The sequence below is a fragment of the Dipodomys merriami genome, unplaced genomic scaffold (genome assembly GCF_024711535.1).
Source record: "Dipodomys merriami isolate MVZ:Mamm:240054 unplaced genomic scaffold, mDipMer1.0.p SCAF_200, whole genome shotgun sequence".
Lineage (NCBI taxonomy): Eukaryota > Metazoa > Chordata > Mammalia > Rodentia > Heteromyidae > Dipodomys > Dipodomys merriami.
In genome coordinates, this window is record NW_027203383.1 from 284,911 (window position 1) to 303,731 (window position 18,821).

Here is an 18,821-nt window from a genome sequence, read left to right on the forward strand (position 1 = left end):
AGAGGGACAGGAACCCACAGAGCGATGCATCGAGTAGGCACCTAGGGTTGTCTATTTTATTTTGCCAGTCCTGCGGCTTGAACTCAGGGTCTGGGCACTGTCTGAGCTTCTTTTGCTCAAGGCTTGCACTCTACCACTTGAGCCATAGTGCTACTTCTGGCTTTTTCTGTGTATGTGGTACTGGGGAGTCAAACCCAGGGCTTCATGCTTGCTAAACAAGCATTCTACCACTAAGCCACATTCCCAGCCTGGGAATGTGTATACTACTGTACTGCTACCACCCATTTTTTCAGGGTTATGCCTATTGTATACCTATACATTAAAAGGGGGAATTAAAAAAAGGAGACTCTAAATTCTAATTCTTCATTTATGTGTGTTTTAGAATTCTCAAGTAATCTTAGCCCAATCAGAATTGGAGAACTTTAAGGACAAGGCAGAATTCTTGGATAAAAATAACAGAACACCCTAAGGTGGCAAAGAAGTGCCATGTGGAGAGAGAAGTAACACTGAGTTGGATTTTGAGCAGGGGGAATGTCTGACCAATAGAATGAGTAGAACTGATTTTGTACTGCTATTTAATACTTGCTCTTAGTCCAATCCTCTTCAATCAACTATGTGAAGGCATTGCAGAAGAGTGCTTTCTTTTGCCATATGTTTAGAAGACTGAAATTCCACTGACATATGACAGGCCTCTGAAGGAGAGTTTACCAAGTTTATGTAAACCCCTAGCTTTCTGTTGCTGAATATTTGAGGGTTCTAGGACCTAATGAGACCATTCTTGGGTTAAGAACTTGGACATGAGGGTTGGGAAGGTGGCTCAGTGGTAGAGCGCTTGCCTTGCATTCATGAGGCCCTGGGTTCGATTCCTCAGCACCACATAAGCAAAAAGAAAAAAGCTGGAAGTGGCGCTGTGGCTCAAGTGGTAGAGCTCTAGCCTTGAGTTGAAGAGCTGAGGGACAGGGTCCAGGCCCAGAGTTCAGGCCCCACGACTGTCAAAAAAATACAAAAAAACAAAAAACCGAATTTGATATGTGATGTATTTTCAGATGACAAAGAAATGTTCTCAACTTTTAGCCCTAGAGAACACGCGCGCGTGCACACAAACACACATACACACACACACTATACAAGTTGTGCTTTGTCTAAGTAACAAATGCTCTGGCAAAAATGCTTATGAACAGTCTATTGTAGTTTCAGCTGTATTTGTTTATCTATGTTATTTCACTGTGTATATAATAACAATTTCTCTTAAAATAATACTTGTTATTTCACTGGAGGAAGAAGAAGTTGTTATACAGACTGAGTTCAGGATTGTGCATAGATTTAGCTGTCAGGTCACCTTATTCTCTTACTCTGGAAATTTCTCAGCTTGTGTCTTTTATAATGCTGACATTTTGAAAGCATTCAAGCCAACTGTTTTGTAAAATGAACCTTCAAATTTGTTTTTTATGCTTCCTGTGGCAGGAAGGTTACATGAGATACATGCCAGTTTGTCTTAATACAGATGATCTTTGTTACTTTGATCTTAGAGTTTCCAGGATTTTCTACTGTGTAAAACAGTGGAAAAACACCAATTTTAACTATTCAAGTAATCTTTCAGAGGTGTGTAAGCTTTTTGTCATCGTTATTCAATAGTTTTGGTATCTGTTAATGACACTTACCTTAGTTACTAGTGTGATGGTGATTTTTTTCTGTCATTCTGGTTACATTTATTACACATTGAATGTTTTACCAGAAATAATTGATTTGGCAGTACTAGGATTTGAACTCAGGGTCTTGAGCCTGCTAGGCTGGGGTGATCCCATTGAGCTATGCTGGTTCTGCTGGTTACTTTTAGGGGATAGGTGCATGAGCTGTGATCAGCCTGCTTTAGGCCTCCTGTTCTAAAAGGGATCACAGGTGGGAGCCACTACCTCTAGCTTCTCTTCTATGGAGAATCTTTCATACGTTCTACTGGACTGGCCTGACCCCAGTTCCTCCCAGTTTCAGTCTCTCTTGGGGGCACTGTGGTGTCCTGAGGAGGGCAGACATAGGGAGTGTGGCACAGCAGTTGTGAGGCTCTGCTGGCCCCTTTGCCTGGACTTGGAATGTTTAGGTGGTCTCTAGGTGGTTCTTGGATGATCAGTCCTTTGTTAGTATTTTTCTTATTACACTGTCTTAATGTACAGAAAATGGAATTCCTTTTTCATGTAGATATTTGTTTGGTGTAAAAGATGAGCAAAGGATAATCACAACTTGAATAAAAATTCTACAACTTGTTGCTGAAGAGTGAGGTACAGAGACTTGGAATTGTGTTAACCCTAAAACCTACCATGAAAGCTGGTGATGTGTTAAGTACTTAACCTATCTCAAAACAAAACTGGCCAGTCTGTGTCATTGTGGGTCACTAGAGGAAGGAGGAGGGTGTTGGTGCTGTTTTCCTGTTGGGACATTTTTTTGTTGTTGTTGGTCATGGGCCTCAAACTCAAGGCCTGGGCACTGTCCCCGAGCTCTTTTGTTCAAGGCAAGCACTCTACCACTTGAGCCACAGCACCACTTCTGGTTTTCTGGTGGTTTGTTGGAGATAAGAGTCTCATAGACTTTCCTGCCTGGGCTGGCTTTGAACTGTGATCCTCAAATCTCAGCCTCCTGAGTAGCTAAGATTACAGGTGTGAGCCATTAGTGCTGGGCCCATTTTTTTTATAAAGTAAATTTTTATTTATTTTGATAAAATAAAGTATCTCCATATGGAGATCTTTTCCATGTGGAGATTTTGATGGATGGAATTTGTTAAAATGGTATTTGACTTATGTTCGTTTTCACTTTTGGAATAAATCTAATTTTAGGCATGATTATGTTGAAGTCTAAACATAATAACATTTATGTTACAGATTTGGAAAACCCCAGAAGTTTGTTGAGTTCATAGAGGAATGTGTGGACAGAAGGGCTTTGAATCGGTGGTTTACATGACAGATATTGAATAACTTATCATTTAAAGGTTTAGGAGGGGAGCCTTCTTTTTAAATTTTCTTTTTTGGCTATATGGATTTGAACTCATACTTGCTTAGCAGGCACTATACCACTTGAGCCACTCTACCAACCTCAGGAAGTTTTTTTTATTAACCCAGAATCATATCTCTATAAACCGTTGTCTTCACAAAGGTCACTCATAGCTTGGATTTTTATTCCTCAGTTCGAAAACTAATACATTTCTGAATTGTAGGATAATTTAAAATGCAGAAAGGTTTAAGGAAAATGAAATATTCAACACAGGAATCAGACATAAATCGGGTGAATATTCCTCTACTTCCTCTATTACTGACCTTTTCTTTAGAAGTGAACTTAGATACTGTCATGGTCTCACTGTAACAAAAAGCATCCTGCTCTTTTCATTCTATAGCAGCAAGCTGGCACTGGGGCTAAGTCCTCCCTTGATGGCCTTTCCACTTCATTTTGAAAGGCTCTTTCAATTAACTCTTGCTGTGGTTGTAATCATTACATCCCCATTGTCAAGATACAATTGCTGACTTTCTCCAGTGGCATGTTTTACGGTTTGGACTCAGGTGACAAATTAGGCCCCTCCTGTGCTAGTAAAGTGGGAAATGTGTATCACCTTCCTGGTACTTGAAGATACCTTCCTTCTAGAATTGTGAGATCAGAGCTTTACAGTTCTGCATACTGAAGTCAGGGAAGAAAAAATAAATTCTGGAAAAGGAAAAGGGAGTTTTCTTCCCCTTATTTCCAATAGGGAGAATTATATTTTTATTTTTACTTTGTATTTGCCCTTCTGCCATATAACCTGTCCATAGCCATGGTGCCTTCAGTGACCTAGGCTTAGTCACAGTTAAAATAACGCTTTGGATCTCCCAGGACACTTTTGGTGTTAGGAACTTAAGCCCTTCAAAGATTTTTAGTTTTCCTTAGTAGGATGTTTGTTGGAGTTAGATTTTTAGTTTTCCTTAGTAGGATGTTTGTTGGAGTTAAAGCAGAGTGTTCATGGTGTGTGTGTGTGTGTGTGTGTGTGTGTGTGTGTGTGTGTGTGTGTGTGTGTGTGTGTGTGTGTGTGTGTGTGTGTACGTACGTGTGTGCGCGCACACGTGCGCGCATATGTGTTTCTCTCTTACCATGGGACTTTTTGAGGATAGGCTGAAATTGATCATATTACCTGGAAATTAATTATGTCAGAATCTGTCACATGCTGAAATGGATGAGGTTAGAAGTTTCTGCTCATTCATTTTGAACATTCATACTAGGAAGCTGTCTGCTTTTCACCTCCACACTGGAGGGTTCTTGTTACTGGTCTTTAAAAGATATACAATACTACTTCATTTACATGGTAAAGGAGTTGTCTGATGGCTTGTATCGAAACTTAGCCTAAAACTTAACATCTGGTAGGTAGCTTGTCTATTTCAGAGTTATCTTAAAGGATATGAAACAGGATCTCTCAGATTTGTAATTTAAGGCATGGTTATGAATAAAAGTTACAAAGTCATTTATTGGCTTTGTATTACCAACATAAATAAGCCACTGTTATAGTTACTGTGTTATCTTTCTGAGATATAAACTTTATTGCCTAGGGAAACAATTGGATAATTTTGCAATAGTTATTGGATAATCCAGAGTAAGACACTCTAGGCCATGTTCTTTGTTCTTACCAAAGGACAATACGAAATGGATTTAAGTCACTTGATGAGGTAGCTAATTTAGGAGATGCACACGGACATGCTGGGATATGGGAAGATGTGTCCTGTGAAGCATGGCGGCTTATGTACTACAGTGTTTGCTGAGTATTTTTAAAGCCAAGAGTGTTTAATGCCAAGAGTTCTCCTGTGTATCTAACTGGATTGTACTAACAAGTTTTTCCCTCAGTGTATTATGATGCAGTACTAGTTTTAAACAACAGCCCTTTCAGAAATGTACTATCTTCTTGTCCCCAGTTGCTAAATTATTTTATGAGATCTTAATCCTGATAAGGTGAATATGAAAGTTTGATTAAGTAGTCAATTTCTGAAGATTGGTTTTTAAAGAATGAATTATCTCTTCTAAAATATTCTCTCTGATTGTTTTTAGGTTACCTAGGGTATGAATTAATACAGACTTGGAAACTCTGAAAGAACTTAGAATCAGCATTTTGAGGTAAATATGTATATACTAAAGTAGTGTGAAGGGTATGCCAGTCTGAGCTGTTTAGCTCATAGGAGAATACTTGGTGTGTGAAGTGAGAATCATCCATCTGTAATGATGTAAAGGTCTGGGAGTAGCCAGGTGAGAGGAAACCACTACCGATGCGTGTGTCCTCATGAACTTCCAGTGAGCAGGGACACAAGTCTGCCTCATGGCTAACAGACCACTACTTTTCCATAGGAATATTCTATGATCTCACCTAGGAGAGGCACTCCCAATTGGAATTTCTCCCCAACACTAACATTGTTAACTGTGTTCTTGAACTTCGTTAATTCATAAACTAATAATTCTATAAGAGAGCCTAATTTGTTTTTAACTTTGTTTTGGGAAATTGGGATTGCTGGTAGATTTCATGCATGTATGAGATTATTACAAGATTATTTGGATTTTCAGCCAAGTACCCCTACTGGTTACCTTCTTTATTTTATCTGTAAGTGTAAATAAAGGAATAATGCATAATGCTTTAAACTTTTTCTATTTCTAAAGCTCAATAAAGTGTGATCTTTGAAAATGTACTATTTTGAGTTCTTTGTATTCCGTTTGAAATCCTCCCTTGATGGCTTGTCCGGCCTTCTCTGGAAGTTAGGCATGCTATTGTCGCTGCTTATTCTCTTGTTCTTTGTGTTAGTGTAAGATATGGTGTCTTTTGTTTAAAATTTGATACAAAATAATGGCCTTTTATTCAGCTATGCATCTCAGTGGGTTCTTTGGTGTGTGTATTGAGTTTACAGGAGTCTTATACTTGACTATTTTTGCATTTATTTTTAGAGCAGAAGCGTGGGCATGCTGTGATTTTCCAATAATCTGCTATCACAATGTCAAAATGCAGTTCAGACAACAGCAACACAGAGCCCTCAAACACTAAAACGGTAAAGCTGCGTTTTACCATGTGTAGAAGGAGAAAGAGAGTTTATTCATGTGTCTTATTTCTCTTTTTGTTTGTTTTGTCTTGTTTTTGTGGTACCCAGGATGCAAACCAGGGCCTTGCACATGCTAGACAGTTGCTCTGTCATGTATTTCTGAGTGGACATTCTGTGGAAGCTGTGAGACAGCTTCATCAGTTTCATGACTATAAATTACTTGACCAGAAACTTAAAACCTGCAATGGAAAAACAGTCACCAGGAACGACTGCCAGAGCAGTTAACGACAGTCAGTTCATCTGTGAAACTGTAGAACTTTTACTACCAGCAGGAATTCAGAGCTTTTCACTAAGGCCATGTTAAAAGAGATCTGTTAAAAGTTCCAAAAGAATGTGGAATTGGAAATATCATGAGCTTCTGTTTTTACATTATTAGATTACCTATTGATTTAAACATTTTGAGTTTGCTTTCTCTTCATAGAAAGTATGTATGTATACTGAGAAAGTATGTATACTGAAAATTAATTTAAATATTACAACCTTATGGAAAATAAAATTGGGAGGGTTAAACTGTTGTCTTTCATTTCCTTATAAAGAATCTTCTTTGCTCTACCTACCTGTCAGGACTGGTAGGAGGGAAGTAAAAGTGTATTTCCAGACCAATTAGAAATACATATTGAGCTGTCTAGTGAGTCTGCACAGTACATTACTGTGTAGATATTCACTTATTGGTTTCATTTATATGTATATATTGAACATTACAATGGGAAGTTTGAGATAGAAGAATGAGATATATGTCTTTTTCTCTGGGAGTCTGTGTTCCAATAAAGCATGTATGTATGTGGGTCTGTGTGAGTATATGTAAAATGATGTAAATTATGGAAGACAACTAGAAGCTATTTCTGTCATTCAGGTGATGTTTTCTTTCCACATACCTGCTTCCCCCCTCCCCTAGTACTGGAGTTTGAGTTACCATGCCTCCAGGTATAGTTTAGGTATATTTAAATAAAGTCCTGTGCATTTTACTGGAAGTCAGCCTCAGATTGATCCTCCTACCTATATCTCCTATTTAGCTGGGATTACAGGTGTGCACCACTATAACTAGCTTGTTATTTGAGAGGTTTTGCTGACATTTTTTTGCCCAGACCCACCTCAAACCATGGTCTTCCTATCTCCATCTTCCAACAAGGTTGGGTTGGCTTCATGAACCACTGCACTCAGCCTAAACCTGCATTTTTTGTTTATCATATTCTGACTGGTTCAGTATAATGGGTGATAGGCTAAATACAAGACTAGCTCCTGTATTCAAGGATATCCTAGTGTAATGGATTGTTTTAAAGCAAGAGTAGAGATTTAAAAGAAATTATCTGAGTAAGAATTGTAAAATTGCAGATGTATACTTGGGTTTACAGATTGGTGAATGGGATTGAGCACATAGGATTTAAAATATAGGCATCCAAAAAAAAAAAAATCCGGGCGCTGGTGGCTCATGCCTGTAATCCTAGCTACTCAGGAGGCTGAGATATGAGGATAGTGGTTCAAAGTCAGCCCAGGCAGGAAAGTCCATGAGATTCTTATCTCCAATAAACCACTAGAAAACCGGAAAGTGGCTCTGTGGCTCAAGCAGTAGAGCACTCAGCTTGAGCTAAGAGCCAAGGGTCAGCGCCCAAGCCCAGAGTTTAAGCCCCATGACCGACCAAAAAATAAAAAAAGTAAAAAAAAAATAAAATATAGGCATGAATATGTTTAAGTGATCATTTAGGGAGTATTAGGCCTGTACCTGGCAGAGATGATGTGTGATGTAGAGATGAATGGCGCTGTAGGAAGGATGGTCTGGTAAGCTGGGCAGATGATCTCAGTCAGGAGAGGATAGACATTGCAGGATTACATAATTGTGAGCAGGACATGATAATGTTTAAAGCTTCCTTTTTTTGTTGGTTGTGGGGCTTGAACTCTGGGCTTGGGCGCTGTCCCTGTGCTCTTCAGCCCAAGGCGAGCGCTCTACTGCTTGAGCCACAGCGCCACTTCCGGTTTTCTAGTGGTTTATTGAAGATAAGAGTCTCACAGACTTTCCTGCCCAGGTTGGCTTTGAACTGCGATCCTCAGATCTCAGCCTCCCGAGTAGCTAGGGTTACAGGTGTGAGCCACTGGTGCCAGGCCATATGATCACAGATGAATGTGTTTGAGTTCCCAATTTTAATAGCATTCTGTTTAATAAATTACCTTGTAATAGTTTTTTTTACTGCTTATGCATTTTTTGAAAACCTGATAGAATCATTGCCTTTTTTTTTTTTTTTTGGCTGGTCGTGGGGTTTGAACTCGGCCCAGGGGCTGTCCCTGAGTTCTTCAACTCAAGTCAAGCACTCTACTGCTTGAGCCACAGCGCCACTTCTGGTTTTCTGGTGGTTTATTGGAGATAAGAATCTCATGAACTTCCTGCCTGGGCTGGCTTTGAACTGTGATCTTCAGATTGCAGCCTCCTGAGTAGCTAGGATTACAGGTGCAAACCACCAGAGCCATCTTCATGGACTTTTTATTGTAATTTACATGTTTCCTTTCTGTTTTGCTACATTGATATTTCCTTTTACAACATTGTTTCTATTTCCTTTATGTAGAATCTAAATGCTGATAAATGTATACTTCCATTGTTGTTTGATGTTTCTTTCCAACATGTTGATTTTCAAATTGATTTTTAATAGCCAGCCACCTGCACTTTCCATCAAACTCTGCTGATTGTGGACTAAGGAAATGTATGTGAAATGTCATGTTCCTAAGGGGGAGCGTGGGGGGAATGACTTGCATGTTTTGAGAGACAAGTAGTATAATCTGGGCAGTCAGTGAGTTAATTTGCACCCGTTCTTTTCTCAGGCTATGTGCCTCAGTAAGATAACCCTCACTATTCTGATCTTAGGTCCTGTCCCTGCTGGCCTGCAGGCCCGCACCAGGACGATCCTGCGTGGGTGAAGTTGGTGTTTGGGTTCTGCTGGGCCTGAGGAGCAGTGGGGCTAAAGGCTTGTTGTTTGCTTTTAGAATGTGGACCAGCTTGCCTGGGCCATCCTGTTTTCCTTTGTGCTCTTATTTTGTTTTCAAATTAGAGTCTTTTTTCTCTTGTTTCACTAGCAAGGGAAAACTTTCTAGATTTCCCCCATTTATTTCTGAAATAAGCCTTTGCTCCTTTGCAGTTTAAAAAATGATTCACCTAACGCAGAAAGTCGGGGGTGGGGGGAAGGGGAGGAACAACCCTCATCCCTCATCCGCCGAATGGGCTTCCAGCTGTACGGCGCTAGCTCTTAGGGTCATGCTGTGGGGCTTGCATGTTATCTCTTTCTTTTCTTTTTTTTTTTTTTTTCTGTTCTGGTAGCTTTTGTTTTTGTCTTATCCCTGGCTTCTTTTTCTTTTTCTCTGTCCCTCTTTTCTTTCTTTCTTTTTCCTATTTGCCTCTTTTCTCTTTTTCTCCTTTTCTTCCTAAAACCTTTTACAGGAAGTGATAATGACAAAGTATCAGTTGGAATACATTTGTTCTTGAGTTGCAGAAATTTCATCTTCAGTTAGCTTTGGTAATAAGGGAATTTATGAGCTCATGTCATTTTCAAGACCAATGTTATGCTGGACTTGCAGGTTGATAGATCCAGTAACCCAGTTTCTTTATTTATGTGTTCTATCTACTGTGCTAGTTTCGTCCTAAGCCTGGGTCCTTTCATGATGGTAATTTCAACAGCAAATGGAGCTATTTCCTGACCCATGTTCATAAGGAAAGAAAGAGTTTTTTTTTTTTTTCTCAACTATCAAATGAAAATCCTGAGCATTTGGCCATTGGATTAGCATCAGCCAGTTCCTCAAGCCAAGGGAGAGTCATGTACCCAGGGGCTTGGGTCTGGGTGACTGGCAGATAGCAGAAAGCTAGAAACTGGGTCTAGTGGGTTGCTGTCGGACTGAGAATACACAGAGTGGGGAATTACTGTTACTTTGGAAGAAGTACAAAGTGAGTGTTTGAGGAAGCCACAAAATCAACTGATGTAGTGCCTGTGGATATGTAAGACATGAGTTCTTCTTCTCTCTTTCTTCCTTTCCCTTTCCCTTCCCCCCCCCCCTTCCTTTTTTTTTTTTTTTTTTTTTGTGCTGGTCCTGGGACTTGAACTTAGGGCCTGAGTGCTGTCCCTGAGTTTTTGTGCTCAAGGCTTGCACTCTACCACTTGAGTTGCCTCTCCACTTCCAGCTTTTTGGTAGTTAATTGGAGTCTCACAGACTTTTCTGCCAGCAATGGCTTTGAACCACAATCCTCAGATCTCAGTTTTATGAATAGGTAGGATTACAGGTGTGAGCCACCAGTGCCCAGTGACGAGTAGTTATTTCAGTGATAATATGGATTTGAACAAGGGACTAACTAATTCTTTGTGAATAAGATCAGATCTCAAAGGAATACTGTTACTTGGAGGTTTAGTTCAGCATTATTCATAATAGCCAGGACATTGAAATAATAGCATATCTTATCAGCAGACAAGCACAGGAATAAAAGTGAAAAAAATATGTTGCAAGAATTAGAAAAGGACAACAAATGTGTGCTTTACCCATCAGCCTAATGTGCTTTTCCAGTGTCTGTCTCCCTATCTTCCTCTTCCCTCCCCTTTTCTCTTCCTCTCCTGGCTTATTCCTTCCTTCCCTTCTCTTCTGCCTCCACTTTTCTCTCTTGCTCTTAGTAATTCTTTTTTTTTTGTGGGGGGGTCCGGTCGTGGGGATTGAACTCTGGGCCTGGGCGCTGTCCCTCAGCTCTTCAGCCCAAGGCTAGCACTCTACCACTTGAGCCACAGCGCCACTTCTGGCTTTTTCTTTTTGCTTATGTGGTGCTGAGAAATTGAACTCAGGGTCTCAGGCATGCAAGGCAAGCGCTCTACCACTGAGCCACCTTCCCAGGCCCTTCTTAGTAATTCTTCATATAGGTTTTTTTCCGAATCATTTGAGAGTAAGTTCCATAATTATGGCCCTTTATTTCCAAACATTCTAGGGTATATCTCCTAAGAATAAGTGTATTCTTTGACTTAGCTTCAGTTCCATTACCAACACTGCTCTTACCAACAGGGATTTTTGTTTGAACATTCCCCCCCCCCCCCCCCCCCTGTACTGGGATTCAAATTCAGGGTTTTGCTAGGTAGCTGCCCTACCATTAGACCCATACCCCAGACCTAGTTTTAAAAATGCTTTCAATAATATCCTTTATGAATGAGATTGGTATCTAAGAAGTACTTGAGTTTGCATGTATAATGTAGCATTATTCACAGTAGCCAAGATAACGAAACAACTAAAGTTTTTGTCAATAGACAGATGAACACACTCTGGAATATTGGTCCTGAAAAGGAAGGACATAGATTAGCATGGAAGTGAGATAAGCCAGACACAGAAAGACAAATACTGTAAGGTCTCACTCCCATGTGGAATCTAAAATGAGCATTCCTACCGACAGAGTAGAGTGACAGTTACAAGGGCAGGAGGTGGGGATGTGGGGCGATGTTGATCAAAGGTACAAAATTTGAGTTACAGATGAGTTAACTCCAGAGGTCTACCATATAACGTGTGGGCCCAGCTTACTAATGCTGTATGTGTCAGATATGTGGATTCATTGCTCACACCACACCAGACAATGGAAGCTATATACAGAGATGTTTCCTGTGCATGTTTACATCAAAACACTGCTCTCTTCACCTTTAAGACAGTCAATGTCACCTTGAAAACAGTCCTATATGATGTTGTTCTCTTTTCCTGCAAAATCCAGACTGAGGTCAAGTATTAGGTTTAGTTCTCATGCTCATGTTTCTTAAGGCCTTTTTAAATTTGGAACATTTTCATCCTTTTTTGTTTGTTTGCACTTTATGATAGGGAAATTATAACAAAGACAGTCCCTCCTCTTTAAAACAATAGTATTTTCTTCTCTTTGATGTTGTAGACTATTTTTCTGAAATTAATTCTTATCCTAACCTGAGAAGAACAGGAGACAGTTGTAGGAGGGGGTTGCTGCTGGCCCCTGGATATACTGGGGCATAGGAAGTGGGCAGATGTGCTGCCAGCCCTGTCTTCTCTCCTTTCTGTGCTCATTCCTCAGGGCTCAGGCTTCTACTCCATCATAGATCTGGCTTAAGCATGTGTGCTGAGTGAGAAATGAGGGGGTCTCAGGCCTGAGGGTGAACAGTTCCCGTCAGCGAGCAGCTGTGGTTGTGAAGAAGTAGATCAGCACCTTGAGAATGGTGCGGGGTGCCCAAGTCAGTGAATGGCTGACCCCCTTAGTCCTGGACTTTCAGGACAGCCTGTTGACTGAACCTGAAGTCCACATGAACTAGACTTCTCCACAGAGCTTCCTGGCAGCTGTGCTGAGAGAAAAAGTAGCCAGTGCCATGAGCCCACCAGTCCTGAGAACCTGGGAAATGTGGGTGCCAGGTGTGGGGTGAAAGGCTTTGGTTCTGTTGAAATGAGCAGATTACTTCTCATGAGGAACATAGGTTCTTTGATCCAGGGAAAATAATGGCTCATTTCTCATGAAGTATTCTGCCAGACTTTGTGTATATCCTTTCTTCCTCTGAGGAGGGCCACAAGAATAACCGTTGGCTGTCTGGCCGAGATGCTCAGTTGGGGGGTGGAAGAGTCTGAGATGATCGCCTTGCTACAGCACTTGCTGGATTCTGCTTCAGTGAAGTGAGCTCTGGAATTGGTGGTGGATCTGTGCATGAAGAAACTCCTTGAGACTGCTTGATGGATTAGATACAGCAACTTAACCCCATTTTGTGTCTGGTTGTAAATTTAACATGTCAGGAAGAGTCAGATCTTTTGGTTTTCAGGCAACAAAGAGCTGGATTTTTTCCAGAATAATGGCTGTATGCACTGCCAAGCTTTGAAGGGAGAAAATGTACATCTGAGAGAGGCAAGTAAGGGAAGCTGGTAACTAACTTTCTACTCAAACTTGAAGCCCTAGTCCTCTGTTCTGATTAGGCATTTTAAATTGAAAGACTCAATTTTTATTTTACTCTTTTGCAAAATGAAATTCATTTGTGTGGGGGGGAAACCTGTGAACTACAGAGAAATGCTTAGATAATATGAAAAATTCCTTTTTTTATTTTTTAAAATCAGTCTTGGGGCTTGAACTCAGGCCTGGGACCTGTCTCTGAGCTTCTTTTGCTCCAGGCTGCCATTCTACTACTTGAGCCATGGCACCACTTCTGGCTTTTTCTGTTTATGTGGTACTAGAGAATTGAACCCAGGGCTTTTTGCATGCTAGGCCAACTCTCGACCACTAAGCCACATTCCCAGTCCCCAAATTTTATTTTCTGAACAACCTATTTTGTATATTTTACAATCAAAATAATAACTTACATAATTACACAACAATTTACATATCAAATTTTCATGTCAAAATAATTGGTGAGTTGTACAATTTGGTGGATTGTCAATGTTCATATGGCTTTTGATGAAATTTTATAGGTTAGGTGCTCCAATCTTTCATTATGTATAGGTACCATGTTAAGTGCTTTTATGTGTTGTGTCATTATCAATAATATAGAATTAACAAAAATATATGTATATATATATTTTGTATACTTATATACACATGCATATTTAGGAAGGCATCTTATACAGGTTTTTAAAGGTGTTTTATGGACACTTCTGTCAGAAAATATAGATAGGTATTATAATCTTAGTAGATTTTAAATATCCCATAATCTATTTAAAGTATACCATAATCTATTCAGCTGATTTTTCTTCATAGATTTTTTTTTAGTTGTTTCTGAGTAATAATGCAGCAACATGTTTCATGTACATTCATCTTTGTGCAATTGTCTGATTCATTTTTGTAGGCAAGATTTCAGGTGCACAATGACTGGCTAGATACCGTATTTTGGCTTTTAAAGCAATCCTTTTAAATCAAGAGAAAGCTAGAGCAACTGTGAAGCATTTGAAAAACCCCTAGGAATGATATTCTGATGTTTTTCTTATTTCTGTGCTTTCTTTTGTTTTAACCCTGCATGGTTTTGTAATGGTATTCTTTTTCCCTTTGTAGTAAGCTGTGCTAGAACAAAAATGCAATGAAAGAAACACTGGATGAATGAAAAGCCCTGCTTTGCAACCCCTCAGCATGGCAGGCCTGCAGCTCATGACCCCTGCTTCCTCACCAATGGGTCCTTTCTTTGGACTGCCCTGGCAACAAGAAGCAATTCATGATAACATTTATACGCCAAGAAAATATCAGGTACTAATGAAAATACTAATACCGGAGCATTTTTCACTAAAACAGAATAAATAAGCGTATAGTTGACTCGGCTTATAAAACTCATTTACTCTTTCCAGCCTCCCTCTTCGGTTTTCTCCTTCAAAATCTTAGTCTTAATAGCCCTTGTCTTTCCTAACATCTGCTGGGTAATTGATTTATTAGGTGTATTGTGATGCTCCTTATTTTTATCCTTCACTGTAAACCTGGCCGTCTTAACGTGCGTTTGGGTGTGTCAGTCGCAGTGAGTCGGGTAGGACTTGGGTTTGCTTTGAAACTGTTCAGACATGATCTGGTAGAACCACAGTTGATGTGAGTTTAGTTCCTCCTGCTACAGCGGGAAGTCATTCTTAAGAAGAAAAACTTAGAAATGCTGTTTCAAAATAACTGCATAGCTGCCACAGCAGGTATTTATTCCTCCGAGTGTTATTCTCCTGTAGGTGTAGAAAGTTGTTCTTTGTCTGTTTCTTGTCTGTTACTGGCTAAACATTTTAGAAAACATTGTAATTTCCTAATTTAAACCAAATCCCATGTCCTTGGTGTCTACTTAGGTAAGACGTATGTGTCTTCACTCTATCTCTAGGTTGAACTGCTCGAAGCAGCTCTGGACCACAATACCATCGTGTGTCTAAACACTGGCTCAGGGAAGACATTCATTGCAGTACTACTTACTAAAGAGCTGTCCTATCAGATCAGGGGAGACTTCAACCGAAAAGGAAAAAGGACTGTGTTCTTGGTCAACTCTGGTAATAAAAAATTATTTTATCAAATTCTGTGGAGGAAATTGGATGTGACTTTACACTTAAGCAGATTGGTTTTTTTTTTATATTAAATCATGGAACGTAAAGAGAGTTGAAGCTCTGCTATTTTAAGTACCATTTTATTTCCTTATAGTACTTCTTCCCATCGTTCTGATTCTGTATTTCTCTCAAATGAGTTATGTTGACCTGAGTTAAGAGTCAAGTTTATTTGATTCTATAGCTTCACATTGTCAGAAGGTACTTGATTTTGAGATAGATGCCTTTTGGATTTATGATTGTGCTGCTTCATTTGTTAAAAGGAAGTTAGACATTTCTTAGATGTTAGATGCTGAGTGAAAGTTTACTGATTTTTTTATAGATTTAGTATTATATTAAAAAATAAAAAAACAAGCTGTGAGCCTAAGCTGTATGATTCTCAAATAACCATGGTCTCTTCTCCTTTCCTTAAAGATTTTCTCAGCATGGCTCTGTGCTTTGTTATATGAGACTATCTGATTTCATGGTGGATGGTGTGGTTTTATTGAAGGGATCAGGAGGGGTGGATCTGGACTGAGAGCATTCACCCAGAAGGGACGGTCTTAGTTGGAGCAAGCCTACTGGAAGGGGGCTAGGTAATATGAGGGTCTCTGGAATGAGTGACAGAAGGCACAGTGGCAAGTCTTAAGTACATCTTGGAGGGTGACATTGGAACTGTGACTTTAATTGCTATTTAAAGAACTGGTGGTTAGATACAATAGTAATAAAGATGTTCATAGCTGTATTTAATCATTCATAGTGCAGAGCCAACGAGGTAAGATTTCTCATTTACATGAAATATTGTATTTGTAATCAGCAAACCAGGTTGCTCAGCAAGTGTCAGCTGTCAGAACTCACTCAGATCTCAAGGTTGGGGAATATTCAAACCTAGAAGTAAATGCATCTTGGACAAAAGAGAAATGGAACCAAGAGTTTGCTAAGCACCAGGTAAGACTTGGAGAGAAATTCTGCTCTGTAACTTCTACAAGTCCTTGACTCAGTTATCTGAGTTAGGTTTGAAGATTTTCTTTTCTTGGTCTTTCTCAGTCTAAGGAGTAGCCTTTCTGTACTCTCTTACTGTAAGGTACATCTGAAAATGAATAGTTAGTCATTAGGAAGAAATGGCTTTCATTGATATTTATTTGCATGTAGAGTTGCTGGTATGGTGTAAACGCCTATAATCCCAGCACTTAGGAACCATTGACAGGTGCAGATCTCAAGTTCCAGGGCAGCCTGTGATCCACAATGAGACAGTGTCTCAAAAACAAAAACTAAACATATTTCCAACTTGCAATAATCTGCTTTTAGAAAGTTTATTCTTCAGATAATGTACCAAAGGAGAAGTTTGTTAGTTGAGTTCCTGGCTCCCTGTTACCTCCGTGTTTTCCTGTAGCCAGCATGTGTATGGTGCTGGGAAACAGAAAGTGGTTAAAAGCTGCTTCTTAACTCACTTTTGCCTACCCGTACTACACCATGCTTCTCACATGCTGAGATGAGCCCCTGTAAATAAAGCACCTAAATGTCCATAGAATGACAGGCTGGGAAAAGAACACGTTGTCTTCTAGAAAAGCTTGTCTATTCAGTAGAGGGGAATAATTCAAAACTGTGTGAATTGTTTCATGATTTGGCTAAGTTGGCAGGTCCCATCGGTCAAAATACAGCTATTGAAAAACCTGAAGTCATTTTAGTAGCTTTATCATAAAGATATGGTCTCCTTTATCAAGAGTTTTTTTCTTATAATCTTTTCTCGTGGTTTCTTAATTTATTTCTTGGTTCAAATTGTGTGAAGTTGTACGCATATGAAGTCTTTGTTTTCATTGTGTCTGGTGAATTTCTTAATCTCACCTTTGATATGTTGGCTTAATTATCTGTTCTCATCTAAGTATATCCAGGCAGGGGCACAGCTTGTTTGTATACTGATGCCTACTTTTTTTTAGGTTCTCATAATGACATGCTATGTGGCTTTGAATGTTTTGAAAAATGGTTACTTGTCACTGTCAGACATTAACCTCTTGGTGTTTGATGAGTGTCATCTTGCAATTCTAGATCATCCGTACCGAGAAATCATGAAGGTAGGTTTTTTAGACATTTTCAGATTTAATATTTCATGATCAAATGACTGAATATATACAGATTTTCTTTAAAATATGAAAAATAAGCCAGGCACTGGTGGCTCATGCCTGTAATCCTAGCTACTCAGGAGGCTGAGATTTTAGGATCATGATTCAAAGCCACCCCAGGCAGAAAAGTCCATGAGATTCTTATCTCCATTACTCAGAAAAAGCTGAAAATGGCACTGTGGCTCAAATTGTAGAGCACTAGCCTTGAGCACAAAGAGGCTCAGAGACAGCACCTAGGCTCAGAGTCCAAGCCTTAGGACCAGCAAAAAAAACCCCAAAGATAAGAAAAATAATATTAGTTACCACTGTTAGAAACCTAATTCCAGAATATGAATGAATGAATGAATTTTAATTTAGTTAAGTAAATATTTATTTAAATGTACATTGTTTTTAAGCATTGTAATATAAATGAATTTGCATATAATAATGTTTTAGAATATCTAAATATGTCCATTTGAAAAGCAGATCTTTTAAACAGACTACAGAATTCTGTTATATTTTACTGCCCTTGCTTGTACTGATGTTTCCACTGAAGAAGCTGATTTTTAGTGTTTGTCAGTGGTTGTGGTATTTTTTAACATGTTAGCATTTCTAGTATGACTTTCAGAATGAAGTGTTCACTGTCAGTGTTTTATTATGTTAGCTCTGTGACAGTTGTCCATCATGCCCTCGCATTTTGGGGCTGACCGCCTCCATTTTAAATGGGAAATGTGACCCAGAGGAACTGGAAGAAAAGATTCAGAAACTGGAGAAAATTCTTAAGAGTAATGCTGAGACTGCAACTGACCTAGTGGTCTTAGACAGGTAAGTGTTTCTGATTGCTGGCTTTCTGAGCCTGCTTGTGCCCAGGTTACCCCGTCTGAGGTGTCTGCCCTAGTGCCTTGCGGGGAGGCTGGTTGAATTGAATTGAAGGATTGAGACAATTCCATAGAGAACAGATGGAGACGAAACCGGGTCTGTAGACCTCAGGAGTCCCACGTTAGGTCCAGCACTTACCCCCATATAGAGACAAGGTGAAGGGCAGAGGAAGGAAAGTTACTACACAGCAGTGATGTGAAGACAGCACTTTTAATACACTTCTAGCTGTCTTCTGAGGTACTGACATTGGCTTCAGGTTAAATCATGGGGACGGAGTCTGGGGCTGGGAAAGATGTTCAGTGTTAGCATGGTTTCCGTCACAGGATGGCAGTGGACTGCTAGCTTTGCCTTTGACTCTGAAGGCCTGGCGGGTGGTCTGTGGCCTTCTGGCTAGCTTCTTGTTTTTTTTTGGGTCCGGTCGTGGGACCTGAACTCTGGGCCTGGGCACTATCCCTCAGCTCTTCAGCTCAAGGCTAGCGCTCTACCACTTGAGCCACAGCGCCACTTCCGGCTTTTTTTTCTTTTTGCTTATGTGGTGGTGAGGAATCGAACCCAGGGCCTCAGGCATGCAAGGCAAGCGCTCTACCACTGAGCCACCTCTGACTGGCTTCTTAAACAAGATAAAAAGAAGTCATTGCCCTTGAGTGGCACAGATGCTTCTGGTGAATCTCAGGTGTTCCTAAACCCCTGGATGGTTGTATTTTTATTTTTATTTTTTATTTTTTGGTACTGGGGATTGAACCTAGGATGTTGCACTTGCTAGGCAAGCACTGCCATGGAGCTGTGTCCCTGCTCT

General features: G+C 39.9%; 1 protein-coding gene across 3 annotated transcripts in view; it reads left to right on the top strand.

Annotated features, from left to right (window-relative positions):
* The window catches only part of LOC138833098 (endoribonuclease Dicer), a 65,908-nt gene that overhangs the window by 6,355 nt on the left and 40,732 nt on the right, over positions 1–18,821 (top strand). Inside the window, exons 2-8 of one of the 3 annotated variants that reach the window (XM_070031418.1) lie at positions 5,050–5,115; positions 5,932–6,032; positions 14,065–14,253; positions 14,855–15,017; positions 15,865–15,995; positions 16,985–17,119; positions 17,811–17,971. In XM_070031418.1, coding sequence (XP_069887519.1) covers positions 14,110–14,253; positions 14,855–15,017; positions 15,865–15,995; positions 16,985–17,119; positions 17,811–17,971 — 734 coding nt within the window. In that variant the 5' untranslated portion in view covers positions 5,050–5,115; positions 5,932–6,032; positions 14,065–14,109. The remainder of the gene's footprint in view (positions 1–5,049; positions 5,116–5,931; positions 6,033–14,064; positions 14,254–14,854; positions 15,018–15,864; positions 15,996–16,984; positions 17,120–17,810; positions 17,972–18,821) is intronic. The other 2 variants (XM_070031421.1, XM_070031420.1) reach the window with 2 other exon arrangements.